Genomic DNA, 23938 nt, shown 5'->3' on the forward strand with positions numbered 1-23938 from the left:
AAAAGCCGGATTTAAGTCCCGCAACGAGGAATTTGTGTTTCATTTTACTCGACTACTTCTGCGCGGATATTATCTGGTGGTCTGTCGACTGATTGTAAAGTTCTGTTGATCTTACGTTCGTGGGCTGTGAATAAACAAGGCACTTTTATTTCACAAGGTATGTGGTTCTACCTGTGATATTTAGTAGAATTATCACTGGGGTCTTTTTACATCGTTTTCTCACCATTGACCATTTATGAACATGATCAGACCAAGATAAAAAGCCATAACTACAGCCATATTTTAAAAGGTTGTTTTTCATATGAATCACTTACTTTGTTGATTAATACATTATACTATACATTATATTACCGTATATATTGAAACGCTCCGAACGGAAAATACGAGGAAAGTGTCACGGTTCTGTATGTTTACACTAAAAGAGAGACATTCTGCATGATGATATTCTGTAGTTATCAGCTTCAAAAATGATTTAAAAGATATTAACTTGAGTTTAATAAATTTAACACTTGTTTTAGATAAGAAGACTCAAGATATGTAATTCCTTTCTTACTATCGTGCCCTTCACAAAACGTTTGGGCATACCGTACAGATCACAGTGTTCGGCTGTATAGTAGTAGTGATGATTGTTTTTGAAATGGCTTTTTATATCAGTAATTTTTGTATAGATTACCAGGCATCATTCAGAAAAGCATCGAGTGTCTGCAGTTGATCTTTCATTAAAGTTATGCCTCAAAATGAAAACTATTATAGAGCTTTTTTCAATGCAAGTACCTTGAAGGATTTAATAGGAGTATTTTACAAAATCCCTGTACCACATTCTGGCGACCTTAACATTGAAAGAGGAAAGTCTAGATATGAACGAGAAAGGATGTCTTTGATTCGATTTTTCAAGGTTTTTGCATCTAATACGTGCCGATTCGTCACATGGTAATCAGTTCTTCTATTTAACTTGGCCTACAAGCATCTTGCCTACTTAACCTTCAATTGAGATTCTAAAAATAGAACGGCCATGGTTATTATTAGACAGCAAATGCGTGCATCAGAGAGCACCGTGCTTTGTATCATTTGATTTGTCTGGACTGTCACAAAGATATTTGATGTCATGTGCAAGACGTAAGGTCACATAGATATCTTCTTTTCATTAAGTCAGTAGTGTACAGGTTCTTTCTACAGGGACGTAACTACGTACTGGTGCGCAGTTTAGTAATTACCCTGGGGGGAGGGGGGGGGGGGGTAAAATGGTAAAAAAAAAGAGCGGGGATTTTTTTCTTCAAAAAAAAAATGGTACACGCGTTTACAGGAAGAGCCAAAAAAAATAGGCAAAATGGACCCGGAAAGTGGATTACTTCGATGGAAAGACCGAGTTTTCCGAAACATTTCGATGGGAATGACACGTACCATTTGAATTTGCAGGGTAAATGGTAAGCGCCCCTGGTTTCAACCACTACTATTAGGAGCGGCTTTCCCGAATAGGGATAACTTCAGTTAAAAAATATCGTGTGAGTTAATTCATCTTTTGAAGATTTCACAATATTTTAATCCGATGTAATCCTCGTAAACTTTTCATTCCAATCTTTCAATTGGGTTTTGTTTTTTTATGAGACAGGCCTGATTTAATTGTAATCTATGCCAGGGAATAGTAATAGTATATTAGAGAACAATATAGCACTGTAATATCTGTGGAATATATGATCATGTTAAAATCGCTCCATCCTCTCCGATCCATTCCTTCCCTACCGCCCCAGCGGTAAAATATCAACTTCCATTCTCTCTCCCTCCCTCCATCATCCATTCCTCCATCCCTCCACGATCTCTCCATCAATCCCTCCCATTCATCCATTCCATCATTCATTCGTTCATTGACTCGATGATTCATATTATTAGCTCATTCATCTTTCCTTCCCGCATCCTTCCATTCGTGCGCTCATTCATTTGTTCTATTATTCGTTCAGTGTTTTTCTCGCATTTATTCATTCGTTAGCTCTGAAAACTTTGCTATTTTGATTTCATGTGTAGTTGAATTGATATTTTACTGAGCAGACATAAATATTTCATCATGCAGGGCATTCTTGCTGATAACATCTTTCTTTTAGTCCTCCTCATCGCTCTTCTGTATAACAATTCCAACGTATTTCCGTCACTAACTTATTATTGTTTTCTTTTTTACCTAGCCTAGAGCGTCTTTCTTTTACCTTTGCTACGCCGAAGTTATTTCGGCCCTTGTTTGATTGAGCATTGTGTATTTAAAAGTACGTGTGACCTTTGCGTTTAATAGATTGATTAAGAACAAAATCCTCGTAATGCCTTTGAACTCCTATTGAATAATTATCCAAGGTGACTATGGAGAAAAACCACAAAACAAATCTGATTTGACCTCAAAAAAAAAAAAAAGAAAAGAAAAAGAAAAAGAAAAAAAAAAAAAAGAAAAAGAAAAAGAAAAAGGAAAAAGAAAAAAAAAGGGAAGGAAAGGAGAGAAACGAAAAGGCCAAAATTAGAAGAAAAGAAAGAAAAAAACAAGAACTTTGGGTTTTTTTATTATTCATAAAAATATTTTGATGAAAATCTCTCGATTTATTCAATAGCTAATTCTATTTCAAATCCTACTAATTATATATTTTTTCTTCAATTTATTTCAGAGATTTCTAAGTCAAGTAAGGAACATTTGTCAAATCAATCAGCAGAGAAACCAAAGTGCTTGGTTACCAAGCTTTGAGGAAACGTTGGCACATACACTTGATTGGTTGCCGACAAACAGCCATTCACAATGCAGAACTTTCAAGTCTCATTAAAAGAAGAGCACAGGAAGCCCAAAGGACAAAGTGGTGAGAGAAAACACAGTGGTCCTCGTATACCAGTAATCAGAAGAAACGTTTGCGAGTTATTGCCTACTTTGATGGAGAATGGTGAAACACAGGCAGTCAGCGTCGAGTAAGTAACACTTTTAGCTAAAAAGCAATAATGGACAAATCGGTTGATAATGGTCAGCGTTTTTATGATTTGAATGGACTTTCTATGGACTTCGTGTATGGCTATGGCTACGCAAACATTATATATAAGTTATATTTAATAAGTATTCAAATCTAGCACTAGAAAGCTGGTAAAGTATTCGAGGCATGCACAGGAAACAAAAGATAAATGTCCAACTTCATTGGCCACCATTTTAAAAACTGTTTTTGGATGATTGAAAACCAGCGGTACGTCAATTGTCTATATTTAAATAATAACATTATTTGTTGCCTGTGGTACAGACCACGTGATAAGCCAATTGCGAAATCGATTTGCATTGCCGTGCATTATGGGACCGTTTAGGGGGCGAAAATAGGCGTTGGAAACTTTAAGCCAGTTTTTTTTCTTAACCTCCTGAACAACAACAAGAATTGAACAAGAATGTTCAAGGGCCAACAAACACAAAGCCGACAAACTGATGACGTCACAGCGTTTAACCTTTGGTTGAAAATATGGCCAAATTTTTAAAATGAGCCACACTACCTTGTGTTCCTTAAAAGGTATTTTACTGGTCATCAATGCAGTCTTAGTTAAGTTTTCTTATCTACTTGTAAACACTAGAGCTATGTATACAATTACATTCAAATAGGATTTATTAAAAGTGACCCCTAGCCTTGGTTTCAAAAACCCATTGGTTATTGATGTTGGTACGTTAGTATATACAACGTATGAATTAACGTCAAAATGACGTCTATATTATGCGGAATCGTGATCACTGGCACGACGAACATCAAGAAAAGAACCTGCATTGTGTCGATAACATATTCTTTCTACGCAAAACTGACCAGTTGAATTGGACACTGACGAATTCCTTGAAAATGGTGAAGTCTTTATGTCAATCGATGATAAATGTGTGAGATAATGTCTGTCATTTCATGAGCTTTTGGGACATAGAAACGGTAACTAATGGATGTCGGAGAAATAAGCTGAAGCATCATTAGCCTGCGTAGCGACGCTTTAAATGGGCCTGGGGAAGGGTAAAGGGGAGGGGGAAAGAGAGAGAGAGAGAGAGGGAGCTCTCTCCTCCCCCTTCCCCAATCCCCTAGAGAGCCGCTACGCAGGCTAAAGTATTAACAATAATCAAAGTCGTGGTCGATATCCGGCCATGCATATTATTGCATTATCTGTCTATTCGATACATCCAAATTAGAAGATTCTTAGGTCATCTTATTTGGACAAGCACGATTTTAGAATTTTCTGGGCGATGGCCTAGCGAGCATTTGAATAGTGTGCCAAACTGGTAGCAACGACGGCAGGGGTCTGGCACCGTTATGGAAATGTAGCAACGGCCCTGATTGGCTGAATCTTAGCTGTGTAAGCATTCGCCTGGTTTTATTTCACTCATAAAAACATTTAGTTTTTTGTTCTAGAAATGCTGTTTTTGTAAAACAAGGAAATTTAATTTCCGTGTTCTGTCAATCAAAACTTTTTCATCAGCTTGTGTGGGCCAAAACTCCACTAGCATCCAGTACCAAAAAAAGTTTGGAATTTGTCAATTTGATCTGAACGATGTATGTAGAATAAATACTATGTATGGCATTCATTGACTAAGCACAAACACTTGTAAATATACGTTTAACATAGTCTGTTAGGTCTATAAGTACCTGCGGAATGGATGGCGTTTTTGAGATGTTTCAAATATTGTCGCTTTTTAGCCGCACGTGCCTCCTCTGCTATTCATTAGGTTGTCTTTACACGCAATTAAATTTCGTTAATACGTCAATCAATCTTGTTCAATTCAAAATACCAATTTTTGGCTAAGTAATTACATTATTCGGAAAAGACTTCGACTCACAACTGGAGTTCACTTCTTCGCTCCTTTGTTTTTTCCTACGCTTTAAGGTTATCATCAACTCAAAATTGGAGCACATTTTTTGATTCCTTCAGGAGGAACAGGAGTTTTTCGGACGTCCGTTAATGCACGTGTTGAAAACATCATTTTGCTTCGGAAAGATCAACCACAGACGATCGTCGCCGGAACTCCCTAAACAAGAAAAAATAGAAACACGTCCTTGATTCTGATTGCAAACGCCAACTAACACGGATAAGAACAGTATTGAGTTAAACTGGTTGAGTACCTTAACCACAGTGTAAGGTTTCATTGAACCTTATTGGCGACAACTGTCAGACTTCTCTAGAGGATCTGTCTCATTCATTCGAAAAGTCTGTTTAGTATACGTATTACTTTCGCTTGGTTTGACTGACATCGTCGCGCAAGTTGAAGAAGTATTTTCCTTAACCATGATGGCCGTTTCAAATCCCCATCATTTGGTGCTGCAATCAAATTTGCCTGTTTTAAAGGAACATATTATAAGGTACGAGTTTTCATGGATCTTTTTATGGATCTTTTAGGTGGCGCAGATCATGCGAGGCTAACCTTTAATTAGTTTGGGTAATTGCCCCTGCTTAGCGTTATATGTATGTAGCTGGTTATTCTGTGCCATCCTTATCTGCGCCGCTTCTTATGATCTCGTATGTTTGGAAACCGGCGACAACAGACCTTCTATATAATTGAATTTGGAACTCATTTTTCATGAATCAGTCTAAAGCATATGTAATCAATTTAGTGGGTTGTATATATATACAGACTGTTGAATTCTTTGGAATCCTTCTACTGGAAGTTCATCGTTGATCTACCATCTATATTCAAGTTTTTGTATATATATATAGATAGATAGATAGATATGTATATATATGTAATACACAAAAGTGCCTTATTGGCACACCGATATATCTTTTCTTTTTTTTTTTTTTGCTTATGAAATTGGGCTAATACCACTATTAATTTCATTTAGATTAGTAGTATATGTAACAAATCCTGTGAATAAATCAATCCCTGATCCACACTGTGATCAGGGCTGTGATAATCCAAACTGCTGCTTGGAAGAGTAATATAATAACATAGAGAACCGACTGACTAAAATAATCATCCATAGGAAGTTAATTCCCTAAACAAGTCCGGCACGTCTCTTTGCGTGAAAGAACACTAGAGCACCATGACGGCTTCTATTTTCGTCATATCTTACATTAGTTTTCTCATCTACGTAAGTAAACAGAATGTTTTCCTACATCCTCTACGAGTGAAGGAGTGATTAGCTTAAGATAGTATCTCTCCGGGATATTTCAGTAAAGCTCACAATAGTAGCTTATCTCTGCAAGGCACGTACTATAAAATCACTTGATTCGCTGCTGTTAGGTTACTTCGCTAAAAATAATTCCTCTTTCGTCGTTTTTTCTCCGATTACTCTGTCTCTATTTTTTATCTCATTCTAGTTCGTGTAATTTTGACCAAGAGACCTTCCTCATAAGGTGTTACAATATTTACGTGAGTAACAGAGCCAATGCAAGGTCTGTTTATCACCTTATACACTCATCAACAATCACTTCCCGTTTGACACAAAAGGACTTACGCACACAGAGCTCCGTTGTACTGTCAACAAATACACAACACATGTTTATGTGTATGTGTATTATGATCGTGCTACAGAGAACCTGCTACGTGTAAACATGCGCTGATCCAAAGCCAATTAGCGATTGATAGCTTAACAAATCTATTTTTGCACTGAATGAAGGGAAGCCCTATTTAGGTACCGTTGTGCCGGCTCCTGTGACTGCATCATTCCTGTATAGGGGTACTACATTATTCCAGCTGTCGTTTAGATCGACAAAAAGGCTTAATCGTAGTCCTCGGATTTGCTTTAAATCGAGTACACATGAGTACAGCTACACAGATAAACAACGAGAACGCACAAGCAAAATATGTTGACTTATTACAAAATCTCTTTTAACGCGGATATATATATATGTATATATCTGCAGATTACCTTCCTTCGACGTGCTTCCTATAGTGACAATGTACTTATAATCAAATCTAATTAGTATTAGGATAAATGTACAAATAGTTTAAACAGCGCGTATTATCAATTCTAAAACAAATCGCTTGCTTAGCACAAGTCAAGAAAAAGCTCTCCCTTACTATACGAACTCGATTGCGTACGTGCGCCGGTCTTGGTGCTAGTCCTTGTAATGTAACTCAATCCATCGCTGATTCTGCTCAAGATTTCTGGCTATATTTACCTTCTGCCGGGTTATCGTGAAGCTATTTTAAAACACAGAGGGCGGCTGATCTGTTTTTAAATCAAATTCTGGAGGTGTCTTTCGAAAGACTTCCTCTATAGTCTAAGAGCTGTTAAATGTTTTCCGTTTTCTGCTTCAATGAAAGTGTTTATATGCTGCGCATTATAAAGTATGTTGGATTTTCTAAAATAAATGGTATACGAAGCTATCAGAAATTTAAAAATGCACTCACGTGCCATGCTGCCTTGCCGTGACTGTGACCGTGAACGAGACAGCACCGTACCTGATTGGATGACTAATGAATTTGCGCATCGTGATTGGTGCAACAAGAATCGCTAAGGTAGACGTTCTGATGTCATGTAATTCAGAAAACCAACAATAAAAGGGGAAAAAAACTATTAAAAAAAAGGTAAAGGCAAGGAAACAATTGATGCATGTGTGCATGTATATAATAGGTCTCGTGGGCTTGTTTCATTTTCAGTTTTGTAGTAGCCAGCAAAAATTGAAAGAAAAAAAAAAAGGAAATTTTTTGTGATAATTCATAAAACATAAATATCAAATATTTTCAATTAACTCGTTTCAATTGTTGCGAAAAGTCAGCTAGGTTTTTGCGGCTTTCTAGCGAACTTTAAATCAAGCTAAGGCCAAACCAATCTAAAACTGATGCCTAGTCTAATCCTCTAATAGTCCAATGAGTCAACAAATCTCCGTATCCTCTATCCCTAGCTTTCTTATTTTGGGCTATTTATGATTACGTTTACCTTTCTCTTTGTTTTGTTAAGCTAATTTTGGTTTTGACTTTCTGGCCGTCAAAGACACATCGATAACACGACGACAGGTCTCACTATCTGTTTAATTAAGGTCGGCGCTGGGACCAATTCTAGTTCCTTAGCTCTGGCGTTCGTCCTTGGCTCATACGTGTGATTTTAGCGTACAAAAGTCGTATGACTCTTCACTTGTAGATATTTACAATGCGTGGGATAAGTAACAGAAGTGAAAAACCTTTTAAGACATCTTTATAGTCTAAAAATAGAAGGCATCGAAGGTGCGTAAAAAATACACTGACGAAAACCCGAGAGTCATAACATCAAAGAGAAAATAATCATGATTGGAAAATCGATTGATAGTTGCTAGGCTTACATGGGATGGTTATCATCCGACCGAGAGAGATACTAGCCCTCACGACAAGATTAAACAGTTAGCTGTCACCAGACCAGTCAGCTTGCTTTTGTGTCCCCAGGCGTAATCACGAAGGCTGCTGGTCCCGTGTTTACAATGGTAATGCGTTTGCGAATAAAGTGTTGTTAAATACAATTCAACGTTGACGTCAACTGCACTTCTAATTACTATTCATCAATTGAGTTTGGCAATTAATTCTGTACGGATTATTCAACGAACACGAAAGACGAGATCCTTGCGTGTGTGACCTGTTCGAAAAGGTAGAAACGAGCCTTGCTGCATAAAGAAACAGTGGATTTATAACATAAGGTTTTGTTGGATGGTACGGATGTTTCAACCATTCTAGCTAGGTTAGTACGCAAACCTCTTATTTGATGAGTTCTTCTTGGAAAATGTTTAGCAGAACGTTTGCTGTTTACCCTATTGAGCATTCCTAGGGAACCAAAAGGTTGCACCATAAAATGTAATATACTGAATGACAAACTTTCTACACTGGTGCCAAAAATCTGGCAAAAGATTTTGAGGTTCATCGCAGGATTGAGTTCGTAGTTTTTGGCACCATGCAAGGCTTTGTTCATAACTGAAAGAAACAGCACGCGGGTCCATCAAAATTTTGGCTGATTTTGTTTGTTTTTGCCAATTGCTTGTTCCGTTGTAGCCAATATTGTATTACTCTTTTGTACATTTTTCATGAGCACCAAGATGTTATTTTAGAGTCGTTGAGAAATGTGTTGGAATACTTTGGCCTTAGGAAATCTTACTTGGGATCATAAACTCTAGTTTGACCAACAACCGTAAAGTAATCAGCATAAAGGTAAATTAAATGTGATGCAAAAGGTATCAGATGTCGCGGCCTAATTACATAATCCAAAAGAGTTCAGCTCATAGCCAAAGCTTAGTCTATTTAGATGTAAGTCATTAATGCTTGTTTCGCTACGAGTCAAAATCATGATGGAGAAAGTGGTTCGAAGGTATAAGAGCAAGTGATTTGTCATGACAACTTGTTTGAAGGTATTGATGGTAAAACTCGTCAAACTTCAAACTGATCCTCAAACATGTCACGGTTAGTGTCACATTTACTGTTTAAAGCAGTAATAGCCGATAAAGAGCCTCAAGCAATGCCTTCATTTCATTTAGACGATCTAAAACGGAGATTACCAAAGTTGCTGTGTGTAACAACCTGCAGGCCAAATCGTTATTAATAATCAGTTCCCCGCTGATAAAGTAATTTCTTTTAAGTCTTCTTTTGTTTTTTTTGCTACATCGATAGATCTTTCATCAGTAGGGAATCTAGTAAACTATCACAGTGATACTTTATTAAATTTCAATTTGCTAATTACCTTGCTCTGTAATTTTTCTTTTCTGCAGAGATCCTTTGCTTTAATTTTTTTATTTCTTTATTTGCACTTTGCGACTTACTTTTAAGCATATCATACTGGTCCTTTGTAATCATATTAATCCATTTTAAATCTCTTGCCAGAAAGTAATAAAGCCTTCTTTTTTACGTCAATGTTTTTCATTTATATTGACAGTTCATTCAATTTTCTTTTATGTGCTTAAGCGTTTAGTTCGACTTTAGACTGACTTTGAATACTTGAAACCTCGTATAATCAAATCTAACTCGAAATCCAGAGAAGCAAATGACCAAGAATAGGAACAAAATTGCCATTCCAGTATCTGTTGGTTCCTTTAACACATGAAAATTAATTAACTAAAGCGAATTTCCTTTCCTTTCCTTTCATTTCCTTTCTCGAACTCTCTTTTTCTCTTTATCAGCCGAGCCAAGGTGCTTCCAGTTTACAATCTTTAATCTGTTAGAAATTCTTAGCTTTAAAAAGAGAGTCGCAACGACGAAAGACGTGACTGCCATGATGGGGGACTGAACATGAAAGACAGGTCTTACGACTCATTTAATAATTCATCCAACATGGAGACTATGACTTCACTTGCATGCCTAGATTGTTTTGGCGTTTCTATTAAAATATTTTCCTCTACATAATAATTTAATTGATAATTGCTTTTTATTTGCTTATCGTTGATTTTCAGACCTAAATGATATCGTGAGAAATTATTTAAGAAGTTTAAAAGACTTCACGAAGAATGTATATCGAATTACACTCGAGAAAACACGAAGCACTTCAAGGCGATGACGTGAATTGGTTGAACACGAAAGAGGTTAACGTTGTAGTTTCTACATCAGCTTTGTTTAGTTGCCTTTTAATGACCTACATAGAGAAATAAAGTATGTATGTAAGTAGTATTAACGGATTAAAGATAAATTTCTGCAACAAAATATGGTTTGATCGATTAAAGTAGCCCTGGCCCGTTTTACCTCCTTCCATAAAATCAACATGTGAGCAGCGTGTATGGAGCGAATTACCTCACAGACGAGCCTAGCCTGCCTAGAGGTGAAGGCTAAGACGAGCCCTATGCCTGGAGTGATGCTCGTAAAACATAAGACGGGCCATGCTAACAGATTCACTAGTTTGAATACACTTGTAAGAAATAAAAGAGTAGTAACACAAGCACAGTAACAGTACAATGAAAGGAAACAACTATAAAAACAAAACTGTCTTTTTTCTATTTTTTCCTCTAGCTCTTTGCTTTCCTTGGTGTTATAAATTGTTTGCTGCGCTAAATATCATAACATATTGCAATGCTCATAGTATTAGTACTAACACTACTCAAATTGCCCTGTGTCATTTGGTGACCCCTTTTTTCATCGGACAACGTCTTCTTTTCGTGACGTCAAGACCTGAGAAGCACCGGTATATACCTGACTCCATCTTTCCAAATTGTCATGGGTTCGCGTGTTTGGTGTTTACATAGCGGGATTTTATCAACGCCCAAACGTTTAGATACTTGCTAAGATACCAGCAAGCTAAGGATATCATCCAATAAGACAAAGTGTCTTAAATCAGACCTTCGTGGAATAGCTGTGGAGATCTGTCTATGAGATAGGGGATCACTGCATCTGTGCATCATGTACAACGTTGCAGAGTCTTTGATTCATCACGTTAAAATCCGACAGGCTGACCACCACATCGTGATCAGGCTAAAGTAATGATCCTGTGCATGAGAGCTGTGATCCTTTCAATTCAGCCAGACCTATCACTGACTGTCTTTGCTCTGTTGCAGGATTCGTTTCGATGCAATGGAACGACCAAGAAGAAACAACAACGGTAAGTATCATCAAGGGCTTAACCCTCAGTACGTTTTTACTATCGATGCACACTTTGTAAGCCACAAACATACAGATTTTGTCATGAATCAGAGCCTAGGAATAGGCTAACAGATTTAAGTCTGTAGGAAAGATGTTCCACTTGCGAAGGAATTTGATTGGAATGTATGTTTGATCAGAGATCAGTCACTGCTTTTTGTTTTTCTTGGCTTGATTTAGACGTCGGCTTCATTTCTCATCCCTCTAAAATTAGTTCCTGCACAAACAAAACAAAGTTATCTTCAAAATTATATGACAAAGCTCGCTATCTTTATCTTTCCGAACAGTTAGACAATTGGGTCGAATTGACGGGGTACCTTTCGAGTGTGCACTATCAAATTGCTGAAATGAAACGCTCACCTTGACTACTTTCCTACCGACCTCTTGTACCAAAGGCTTAGCTTTGCAATTAAATAAGCTTATTCGTTTTGACTACAGATTACTAGGCGCAAGGAGATGGACACATTAACCTAAGCTTGTGTCTGAAAATGAAACCATAAGAATTCTGTATGAAATATGTTGTTTTAAAATTGGCTCTTTATTCAAGTTGTGGATATATAACATGCTTATTGTCGAGCTGTAATATTTCAAAAGCCTTGAATGCATCTAAAAACAGAGGATTATTTTCTTGAAAAGAAAGATCAGTGAATGCGACGATGACATCGGACGAGAACTTAAGAACATTTGCCAAGCGCGGTGCATTCTTTTCTTTGTCACAGTTTGATAAGAGTGTATTGAATTCCGACTGCGGATCCCCAGATGCTGGATTTTTCTTATACATTGGGGAAAATGTCCTTATTACTACATGAGTAACACAATCTCGCATTATTGACCTTAAGTGTGTAAGGAAACTCTTAGTCTCGTGAAGCATTGTACGATACTTAAATGCTGAGCACATATGTCTTTGGATAATAAAGAATGAAGCTTAAAATACCCAAATCGAAGCGCTTTTACTTTAGGATTTCGTTTCTATCATATACAAAAAAAATATTTCCTTTAAAAAAACGAACCGACAAACCATTTCCACATGTTTTGCACAACAAACCTTCATAAATCCAGGTTAGAAATCATAAATTGTATATAGACAAGAAGGCTAAACTCACTGAACAGATACTTCGATTCCCTTTATGGCTCAATTAACACACGGGGATTGATTAGCTAAGACAACAGGTGTATAGAAAACAGGGAATAAGTTTAATTACCAAATGCATTTTTACAATACAGTTAAATCCAAAACGAGGCATCCTGGGCCAAATTTACAAATTTACAATATTTTCTTATAATTTGATGCTGCAAAATTGTCGCGTTCTCGAATGTAAGAAGAAAAGAAAGACAGAACAAGTGAAAAAGTGTATCTTTGCATTGACACAATATTATTTCTTTGCATTTGGCCCTGGATGCCTCGTTTTCATGTAAGACACTTGGACGTGCGCCATTTTGGACTATGGTGTATGATTCACAAAGAAATAAGGATTCATTTAATGCCTAGTCAAATTTGTAGCACCAAAATTAAACAAGAATAACTTAGATGAGATGTTGAAATTTTTTCTGGAGGTTCATTTTACTTACTGACGATAAATGTCGTCAATAATGACGTATATATGTCGCAGAGAGCATGGAAGTGATATTAGAAAGTATGAATGTTATTTGCCCTTCAAATACCTTCCTAACAGTTGTGTTATGAATGGTACAGGTCTAGACGTGTCAGATATTAATGAGCTGCTATTACGGCAAAAAGATGTTACTGAAGAAAGTGAAGAAAAACAAGACGAACCATTGCCCAAATATGGATCTGCTGATGAGTTTTATGATCTAGAAGAAGAGATAGGAAAGTAAGTCATTTATTTTAAATTTAAAGAATCACTCCTTAGCTGAGTAGTTTGGGGAATGTTTGAATACAGAATTTATGGCTTTACGTGGCAGCCTATAAATCAATCGTCCAACTGATTTTAATTAAAATATATACAAACTTGTATATATTTTAATTATATATTTTATATTTATATAATATATTTTAATTGTCATCTTTTTAAATCTTGAATAAGATTAATAAGAACTAAACACTATTTAATGAGTTTTTTTATTTAATAAGTTTTGGAAGGACCATATTGAAATGACTTTTTCATTTCAGCTTACGCTTTTGAGATTTCGAAATTCTTAGGAATAAGATAGTTTGTTTGAGTAACAACCGATGATTATATAATCTTCCTTTACGTTACCGGCAAAACCACTACTTGAATAAATATGAATGATCATCCAAATGCCGTTGTCTAAACTACTATAGGATAGTACGTACTGCGTTCATATGGTAAAGAGTCCTTAACTGTAGTCATTATCATCACCAGCATCATCGCCACCATCACTACCACAATCCTTTTCATACACCGCCGCCGCCGCCACCCCCACCCCCACCACCCCCACCACCACCTTCATCCAAAAGGATCGATGTGTTTATTTGTTGACTCTGAAGTGCTCTATCATATGAGTTTATTAAAGCTGGCAAGACGAAATGAACACCTGGAAATTTTAAACTTGATTAAAAACATCCAATAAAGGTGAACGTGACGTGAATCACCCATACATTGAAAGGCTAACAAACACACTTTAAACTTCAATTGAAGGCCTGCTCAATAACCGTTACAAAGAAGGAAGACTACTGATAAAAACGGATCAGGAGAATTAGAATTTTGATGGTATATTGACTGGAGGATTCTGGTCAAGTATAACGGATGTGAAAAGACAGAAAAATTGTATAAGGTCCTTAAGTCAGAGTTTGATTGGAAGCAGAACAATGTCAGAATGGAAGTTAAGGAAAAAGTGACTGTAACCGCTGAAATTGTGATTTAAAGATCAAGGATAACGTTGAATTGGTTAAGAATTTGAATAGAAGCAGAATGACTCCAGAAAAAGATGATCTGAGCAAAACCCGCGACTTCGTAATCCCTCTGATTGTATTTTATTTAATTACAGCATTTACTGCCACCATTCTCAACGGTCTTGTCATCTTCACAATCTGGAAGACCCCTTTATTACAAACACCCTCAAGGCTTCTTCTCTGTAGTGTTGCACTGACTGATCTTCTAGTTGGAGCTGTTTTACAGCCCGCAGCTATCACTTATCATTTGTTGGCCTTAGTGAAACTATTTGAAGTGCGTGCCAGAGTATCTCTGGTAACCTCACGACTTGGTTATGGCCTTGCTATCGTTTCCTTGACTAATCTACTTGTGATTGCGGTTGACCGTTATCTCGCTATCAAAACCAAGCACAATTACAAGTCAATCATGACCAAGAAAAGAACTATAATCTTTATCATCGTGTTGTGGACAGTTCCTGGAACTTTCATGGTAATACTTCGAAATTTCGACAAAGGCAATGAATCCGATGATAACACCAAAATAGTCATGGCAGTTTTGGCCATTTTTCTGCTGACCATAACAGCATTGTATGTCTCTTGCTTTTACCTTTTGAAGAAATTGTATTCACAAGTAGAAAATGTCGCAGCACAGCCTCCAACAAACCAATCAACATCTGATTTCAACGTTTGGAAGTACAAGCGTTCTCTTATTACCATGGTGATGGTCCTGGGACTTCTTCTACTGTCATTTTTACCTTTTACTATATATTTCTCTGTCAGTACAAGAAGTGAGGTTTTCGCTAATCCCTGGATAATGCATGTGTGTGAGAGTTTTGTGATTTTAAACTCGACTTTGAACCCGATTTTGTACTTGTTTCGGATGAGAGACCTTCGGCAGAGTATGAAAAACATCATTTGCACCTCTTCAATGTAGATGTTCTTTGATAGATAGATATAGCAATTTCACGGAGCCCATCTTAGTTAGTTACCAAGTTTCAACTATCCCTTACATTTTGGACAAATAAAACGCGAAAAGAAAAAAGAAAAAATGAATGGACCCTTGAATAATCGAGGAACAAATTCAAAGCGTGGAAAGATATTGTGCAAAGATGATTTTAACTCAGAACTGGATAAAATAGGAAGAGTTGCTCGCGAAGGTCCACTAATATCGGGCATTGGCCGGTCACAGTCAAAATTTCGATTTTGCTCATTTTTGGTTTGACGGAAGGTATTACCGAGTAAACAAACGTGGTGTAGTTAGTTTTTCAAAAAACCGCTAAAAATCTGAGAAATCCGAGAAAAACTGTTGGCCTAGCGGCGACTTCAAAAGTACGCAAATTTTCAGTTGAATCAAACAGGCCCAAAAACAGCTAAAGCATACAGAATAGGAAAAAGATATGAAAACTATATATGTTTATACATTGATAGAAGAGATGTTCGAGACTTGGGTATAAAATAATGGATATCATCTGACCGCTTTCAATAAATAGCTAAAACCATTATTTTACACTCGATTTTGCTTGATATTAGTGAACATCTGCTCTTAATTGATGTACCAAGCCAATTACTGCGGGATGCAACTACTTTGATAATGTAGACTTCAGGCGCTGTGAAGTAGACTGAAAATCAAAAAATATTGATGAGGTTTTAAACATATAAACATTGTTCTAAAAGATTCATGATCGACTACATGGCCCAATATCGCACACCAAGGTTTTGAAATACAATACAACTTCTACACATTCTGTATTACGCTGCTACTCTAGGGGGATTGGCGAGTGGTCGGTAGAGCTTCGTGGAGCTATAAATTAGGACTTTTACAGGACAGCTGCCTACCAAAATAAGGTTGGCCGCTTTTTAAATATAAATTTACTTAATTAGATTTTTAATTTAGTGCAAAACATGGCCCTCCTTTGGACAGCATGTATGCTAATAAATTCCCGAATTCCCGTAGAGGTTTTCATTGGGACGGCCTTCGTAATCACTGTTTCTGCGATATAAACTTTGCACCTTCTTTTTTTAAACATAATAGACAGCTCATCTTTATGTGAGTCAAAACATCACACAAAAGTCACTCTCCGGCTCTTTTTTCGATCCTTTGTCCGTCAAAACCATCATCATCATCATCATCATCTTCATCATCACCGCCATCGATCATCATTATCACCACCACCAGCATCAATCACCCTCACCATTACAAGGGCGGATCCAGGGGGAAGGTCGGGGGGGTCGCGACCCCCCTGTCATTCCTGAGGTCAAATGGGCTTCCTGTGGTAAAAATGCGACTGGGATTCCTTTGCCTACAAAATTTACCCCCGAGACCCCCCCTTCAAAAAACCCTGGATCCGCCCTTGCATTATGTTAAAATCATAAAAGCATTCAATTTAAGAGACCATCACAAGTAGACGCTACTTCTTATCATTAACCAATCCTCTTATTCTCGTCCTTGCCAATGATTCTTGTGTAATTCCCGTTTTTGCAATTCTTATTCCTAGAGGAGCATATGGAATCGTTAAAAAGTGTATCGACAAGCGTACGAAGCAAGAATGTGCTGCAAAGATCGTAAAGACGTCGAATTCTAAAGTGCGGAAAGAAACAATGCGAGAAATTGAACTGATGATTAAACTTGAATCTCACGAAAAGTTAGTGGCTTTACTGGACGCCTATCACACGCCGTTTGAAATCGTTATGATTCTAGAACTGTAAGTAATAATCTTATGGAAAATCTTTGTAAGGGGACCCTTCGTTTTTCAAACTTCAGTTCGATCATTTATGTTAACCTATGCAATCGAGCAGCTGGATAAAGCTATTTCAAGAAAGGATGGTGTGAAGATTTTGTTGCATGTTGCATTTTAAAATACCAAGTACGAAATGAATTATGGGAATGTAAACTCCTGAAGCTGTAGGACATGCAAAAAGTTACGCCTACGACTCGTGATTTATATAACTTTTGTCGTGTCCTACAGCTCCAGTCATGTTTTATCAGAGAACAAAACATAGCTAAGCCTGATCTATTTTTTAAATGAATATAATACATTCCAAACTTGGTAAACAGCATGTAACATGCAACAAAACATTCAATAACCATTTTTGAAACACGTTCACTCCGGCCACCCTGTTTCGTATACTATCTTCCGACTTCATCATAAACCTTACTCCCCCGCATCTCTGCAGGCGAAACATCAATCAATCAAACAATTAAACAAAAAGATAACATATCTGACAATATTGTAAAAAATGGAGGGTAGATACAAGGAACTTCCCTATAAAAATGTTCTTTATTTGCGAGAAGATAAAATTCTCTATCGCGTCATTTCAATTGGTGTTATCTTTTGAAAATATTAAGTGAATCTTATAAGTAACTTTAACGTTCTTCTCTGGCAGTGTATCTGGAGGTGAGTTATTTGAGAGAATCGTAGAGGAAGACTACCTGATGGAGGAAGATGCTATAGATTATGTTCATCAAGTACTGCAAGGATTAAAGTACATGCACAGCAAAAATATAGTACACTTGGACCTTAAGGTGAGATATATTTTTGTTAAAAATAGGTCATTTGCACAATTGGGTCACGTGACCCAAGGCCATCAAACAATTTAATTTATGATCGCGGAAAGAGGGCGTGCGCAAATTGATGACGCACGGGAGTTGGGTAAGGCGAAACTGTAAACTGTATCCGGTTACCAAAAATAGCCCAACCAGGGCCCAGTTGTACGAAGCCTAGATAGCGCTATCCGACGGATAAATCTTATCCAGTGGATAAATTTATTGGATAACAGCATCGACTTATCCATTGGATAAGGATTTATCCACCGGATAGCGATATCCAGGTTTCGTACAACCTGGCCCAGGTATCCATACCCAGGAATTTACATGGCGCGCGCGTTATTAAGAAGTTTCCCTCTCTTATTTATGCTCTCTTGCTTTAGTCCATCTTTATGGTACAAAACAACTGTTTTCAACTGTTTTTCCGATTTGCCAAATTGATGCCGTATCGATACACTTCTTGATGCTCATTCACATATTTTTTGGTTTGAATTGACAGCCAGAAAACATTCTTTGTGTCAGCAAAGACTCTATGAACATCAAGCTGGTCGACTTTGGTTTGGCACAACAACTGAAAGAGGATGAAGATGTCAAATCTTCGTACGGAACCCCCGATTTTGTTGGTACGTAAAACGTTATTTTTTAAGCAATATTTTTAGCATTTTTGTTATGCTTCAGGAACTGTAATTATATTTCTTAAGTCATTTTGAAATTGAATTAGATTCAGATTAGTTTTGTTCTTATACTATCACAGCGTTTTTTTTGTTTTTTTGTTTTGTTTTTGGTAGCTCATGAATCCATTTTCTTGATCGAAATGCCTTTTATGGCAACCCTTCTTTTTGTTAAACTTTACCAGTTGGATTCGAGTTTTTTCTGTTATGTGCTTCATAATACGTAACTGAACGATCAGCAAATACTCCACGATATCTCAAGCGATATCAACTGAAGCGGAAGAGGCGGAAGCGTTTCCAACTTGACGAAATTAATTCCCACTGAAATTGGAATAACTAATAAGGGTCATGTTGCTAGGAACGTTGTAGTAACATAGCGAAAGTGATTTGCTTATATTTGATTTCGTTTCAGCTCCTGAAGTGATTCGGATGAAACCCATTACAAAAGCAAGTGATCTTTGGTGAGTTTCCGAAAATGCTTAGAAACATTAACATGAAACTTTAACTTAGCATGATTGATAACATAAAACCTGGTTCACATATGTGGTACTTTCACTTAAGGGACCGGGCATTAATGTGATCCCCCAGGCTATAGATAATGAACACTCCCCAAATGTAACTAAATTGCAATCCTACTGAAAAAGTATCCAAATACAAATGCAGATGCCCATGAAGCTATATAAGTAAAGCTTTAATGTGATCCACCAGGCTATAGATAATGACCAGTCCCCAAAAGTAACTCAATTGCAATCCTACTGAAAAAGTATCCAAATACAAATGCAGATGTCCACAAAGCTATATAAGGAAAGCAATTTAAAAAAATAATGTATAAAGCAAATGTGTATGGAAAATAGGTTTAGATAACGCTCAAACCGTGACAATCATTTTTAATACTGGAATGTTGGTTGCCGTTGCTGCCTTTTATATGGGATGCATACCAATGAGGTTCTTATCAAACACATTGGAACCAGAATTAATAGAGGGGAAGATAAAGGTCCTCTCCATTAATTAACCCTGTTGAAATCAAGTTTTGGTGGACGTACTTGTCAAGATAAGTTAAAATGAATAACCCTATTTGAATGACATTCACACTAGAATACTTGGTTTAAATTAGATACCTTGCTGGTACTGTTTGTGTGTTGTGTGTGTTCAAGAATATGGTTGTGAAGCAGATTCCACACGTGCAAAACATTATCGTGATATAACCACATCATAATAATTATCAGAGTTACTCGAGAGAGTATAAATTTGATTGGTGATGGCTGTGCCCTGCAACTATCCAGACAGTGATGACCATTCGCGATCGTCCTCTTCGTATACATGCATGATGCCAACATGATAACCCTTCGTTCTAAATAAGGGACTGGTCATAAAGTATAGGGCTGGAAAAAAAGGGGGGGGGGGGGCATCATTTTCAAGCAGAAAAAAGAGGGTGAGTCATGAAACTTTATGCAGAACATTAGGAGTGGGCCATGGGTTATTATGCAAAAAGATAATTCCATCTTGTAGGGTTCAGATAACTTACTGACACACAAAAGAATGTTAAACATGATGATATAAAAACCTTTTTTAATAAAAAAACCCACATTGCAACAATTGAAAAAAAAAAGTATTAACAATAATACTTTGATAGTACTTTTCGAAATTTGTCCAAAAGATTGTAGTGTGAAACTTGTAGTGTTTGTACTCTATTTTGGAACATTTAGCTAAAAATATTGGAGATGGAAATATAGGGGTGGGCCATCATTTTTTATGCGTTCTACAGAGGGTGGGCCGCTAGTAATAATGTGTAGCATGAAGGGTGGGTCACTTTTTTCATTTATGATGATTTCAGAAATCCCCCCCCCCCCCCCCCCCACATACTTTATGACCAGTCCCTAACTATTATGCCTGATTACTAAATCTTCAACATGGTTAGAAGTTATTTAGCAAATGTTTGACTTTTGTTTTTATATTTCTGATAGTTTTCTTGTTTCCTCTTTAGGAGTCTTGGGGTAGTTACTTACGTATTGTAAGTATACCGAAACAAATATACTGAAAAGTATTGCACTTTTGTTAAACAAATACATGATAGGACATTTACATTATGGCGTCATTAACTGTTGAAAACTACCAAAGTTTAAATCCCTTGAGTTGTATACTTTTTTTTGTTTAGTTAATTTGAGAAGCATTTTGGTGGTGGTAGTAAAGACACACATTGTGCAAACGGCCTATTTCCAACTTCCAACAGCCTATTAGTGGCATGGCCTTCTTTTTGTTGCCAGTTGTTTCGTTTCGTTTTCACTCACTTTTCATGTTGTCATGTTTGTGGCGTCCATTTTCCTTTATACATTTCTCTTCTTTTCTCATTTTTTCGTCCTCTATCATGTCCGCGCCCCGTTCTTTGATGGACATACTCTATTAGGCTTTCCCCCCTGTTGCCTCTTACTTCCCTTCGAGGTCTGCCACATGCAAGCGCTCACCTAAATTGAAATAGAGAGTACCTCCCCGTGAATCAGTGAGTGCCACCTAGCGCAAGTATAGTGACTACGTTTACTACTTCATTCTGTAAAATTAATCGGAGTATTTTTTTCTTTTGATAGATTAAGTGGTCTCATGCCATTTTCTGGAGACAACGATAAAGACACTCTTATCAAAGTGGCAAAGGCGGATTGGGACTTTGATGATGATTGTTTTGATGAGTTGTCGGAAGAAGCCAAGGATTTCATTGAAGATTTGCTGCAAAAAGAACCCAGGTACGATAAAAGTTTTTTAGTTGACAGCGGTAGCATTTGTCATAACGTCCCCCTTGTTGACATATACAACCAAATAACTTTCGAACGCAATTCACTTTTTTATTAACAGTGAACGCCTAACTATAGAGGAGTGTCTAGTACATCCATGGATTGTGGTACGTAAATGTTAGGTTTCCTGCCTCGTTGCTATTGAGATTATTTGAATAACAGTTTTCTTTTTGATCGTTGCAGAATCAAAAAAAAGTAGCGAACAAAATCGATACCGTAAAACATAAATCGTTCCTGGCTAAAAGAAGATGGAAAGTGAGTGGATTTTTGTTTGTTATTGTTCCTTTTTCGCAGTCCTGCGAACAGGAGCTTCTGCTCCGGCATTATTCCTCGCATGATGCTCTAACAGTCTCCTCTGGTGAATTTAAGCTTCACCCTATTATCTCTGCTATGTCAAGATACTTTGGAACACATCATTTTCGTAATGAGCTTCACAATTAAACGAAATATAGAACCAAAATCATTTTTTGTGTGTTTTTCCTTAGAAATCCATCAACGCCCTTGTGGCTGTACGGCGTATCTCTTCCTTGTTACCTGGCCTAACTAACCGTAGGCCTTCCATGGATTCTGCCATCGAAGCTGCCAGAAAGGCAGGAGCTCTTCATGATTCTGAAGAAAGAAAAAATTCTGTACCAACTACGTTCCCTATAAGAAAAGGAGACGAGAAGAAAAATGGACTTTGCGTTGATGGCGAGAAACTTCTTGATGTTAGGCGACCGAGATCTAGCACAGTGGGTGGCGAAAAACATCTCACCGTAGATGGAAGTCAGGGCACTTTTAGCTTGGCGAAAGAGGATAAGATCAAAAAAGAAATAAATAATAATGATTCAAGAACTCGTAGCGGTTCGTTGCAGCAAAATTTATTGAGTGGCAAATCAAAAAAGGAGTCCCCATTTCCAGTGCCTCATGAAGAAATTGTCTTAAAGATCAACTCTAAGGATCTGCATTCAAGCACAAATTACGAAAGGAGTACGAAAGGTCTTGATCTTGCGATCACTGAGGCCAAAACTGCGAATATGAGTCACTTACCCAATGAGGTGACTGTACGATTAAATAGTAATTTGAATCCCGATGATAATGATACAATTCCATCGATTGTATTAAATGACGAGGATTGTCCTCTCTCACCAGATATCGCATCTCCAAGAAAAAATTCCTCAGAAAATTTCTTCATGTCCCACGAAACAATCGTGGATAGCTCATCGTATATTGTAGACTCGTGGTCTATTCGTGAATCACGGCAGCATACGAACGCTGAACATCGAAATAATCCAGATTCTTCCAAGGTGTGTACTATACGCACGGTAGATCAGAAAGGACAAACAATTACGGTAAAGCTTGATGGCTTCAGTTCAGTTGAACTACCAGCGAACAAATCAACATGTAGCCAAATGAGAAGGGCATCCACTGGATCAGAGGCAATTGAATTTTTTCAGCCTAAGATAAGTTCAGGCTAAAATCAGAAATTACTGGGAAATTTTTTTTTGCACAGTCAAATACCGGTACGTACACCTGCTTGACCAGAGGTTTGAAAACTAAAAGGCCTTGGAATGTAGCTGCAAATGATTGCCAGGAAAAGTGATCTAAAACTTGGAGTCTCCAGTTGATGTTGATATCACTTTATATCTGACAGAAGGGTTCTACTGTAAGACTATACTATAATTTAGTGTTGCTCTCTTATCAGGGGCACCCAAACACTAAACACTATATTAGTGATATATTGTAAAATATATATTATTTGGATATTATCAGAATTATTGAACATACAAGTATATTATATGCGCCAAATTATCTATAATTATTTTGTTTTGCGTGCTACAAACTTAAGAACGTTATATGCCTTGGCCTTGATTTAGTCAAGTCTATGAAAATCCTAGCGCAGATTGTCTCGAATGAGAAATAGCTATTATTGTACTGACAGGTGAGACTGCAATAGAGAGTAAATTGAGGTACAATTTATAACAATCTGAAACCAGTTGACTAGTTAACATTAGTGGAAGGAAGTGGTTTATAGTAGTAGTAACACTTTATTTCAAGAGGGGACCGTAATTACAGAAAACTGTACTCTCCCTTCGTATTAGTTGTCCTCCAAATTGAGCTGCGTTGGGAGCTGCTGCAAGGAGTCTGTAGGCAATTAACGTTCTTGAATATCGAAATTACCCATCACTGTTTAAGTGACTCTAGCTTCTATTAATACTTACCGACTTTAAATTAGCTCGCCCTAGCTCAAAATAGTTGAATTGAACCCACGCGCGCTAGATTGCAAAAAAATTGCTGTTAAGAAATAGAAATAAACTGACGATATGTTTAAAAGAATGTTTGTGATTTTACCTTTTTTTTACAACTGTTGTCGTGCTAAGCGCTGATCGAGATAACAGTCGCGACCGACTTCCGTCAATCAAATACTAACTAACCGTTAGAGTACAATCCCGTGTACCTTCTATTGACAGTAGACTATTGCCCATTTGTAATTTGCACATTTGCTCCAGACAGCTTATACATTGGATTCGCTTCTTCTTCAAGGTTTGACTCATTTGGCGTTACGCATACAAAGGGTGGTTAATATGAAGAAAATGCGTAAAGACATTTACCTCGCAAGTT

General features: G+C 37.2%; 1 protein-coding gene and 1 long non-coding RNA gene across 9 annotated transcripts; one reads left to right on the plus strand and one right to left on the minus strand.

Moving 5' to 3' along the window:
* On the plus strand, positions 1 to 23653 carry LOC116298343 (myosin light chain kinase, smooth muscle). Of its 7 annotated transcripts, XM_089037211.1 has the most exons (14): positions 1 to 157; positions 2175 to 2252; positions 2640 to 2931; positions 11404 to 11447; positions 13179 to 13317; positions 16835 to 17041; positions 17724 to 17862; positions 18383 to 18506; positions 18967 to 19015; positions 20539 to 20565; positions 21137 to 21289; positions 21399 to 21444; positions 21521 to 21592; positions 21823 to 23653. In XM_089037211.1, exons 3-14 carry the CDS (start codon positions 2768 to 2770, stop codon positions 22792 to 22794), a joined length of 2136 nt encoding a protein of 711 aa, XP_088893337.1. In that variant the 5' UTR covers positions 1 to 157; positions 2175 to 2252; positions 2640 to 2767; the 3' UTR covers positions 22795 to 23653. The 7 variants fall into 7 exon arrangements, with proteins under 7 accessions (XP_088893337.1, XP_031562616.2, XP_031562614.2 ...); XM_031706756.2 differs by lacking the exons at positions 1 to 157; positions 2175 to 2252; positions 2640 to 2931 and adding an exon at positions 2941 to 3908; XM_031706754.2 differs by lacking the exons at positions 1 to 157; positions 2175 to 2252; positions 2640 to 2931 and adding an exon at positions 5193 to 5324.
* Positions 3585 to 7218, minus strand: LOC116298344 (uncharacterized). Of its 2 annotated transcripts, none has more exons than XR_016121189.1 (3): positions 7087 to 7218; positions 5088 to 5299; positions 3585 to 4993 (listed from the first exon to the last, which is right to left on the minus strand). It is a non-coding gene; the product is annotated as an uncharacterized LOC116298344 (long non-coding RNA). The 2 variants fall into 2 exon arrangements; XR_004197327.2 differs by having other exon boundaries at positions 5088 to 5283; positions 7087 to 7149.
* Positions 23654 to 23938: the final 285 nt, after the last annotated feature.

The sequence above is a fragment of the Actinia tenebrosa genome, unplaced genomic scaffold (assembly GCF_029948245.1).
Source record: "Actinia tenebrosa isolate PJP-AT-01 unplaced genomic scaffold, QUT_ActTen_1.0 PGA_scaffold4__44_contigs__length_22323623, whole genome shotgun sequence".
Classification (NCBI taxonomy): domain Eukaryota; kingdom Metazoa; phylum Cnidaria; class Anthozoa; order Actiniaria; family Actiniidae; genus Actinia; species Actinia tenebrosa.

Bases quoted from the DNA above. Each gene is read 5' to 3' on its own strand.
- LOC116298343 (XM_089037211.1), top strand. From the start codon at position 2,768: ATGCAGAACTTTCAAGTCTCATTAAAAGAAGAGCACAGGAAGCCCAAA. The intron at 18,507-18,966 runs GTACGTAAAACG...ATTTCGTTTCAG, and splicing joins CGGAACCCCCGATTTTGTTG to CTCCTGAAGTGATTCGGATG. The intron at 20,566-21,136 runs GTAAGTATACCG...TTCTTTTGATAG, and splicing joins GGGGTAGTTACTTACGTATT to ATTAAGTGGTCTCATGCCAT.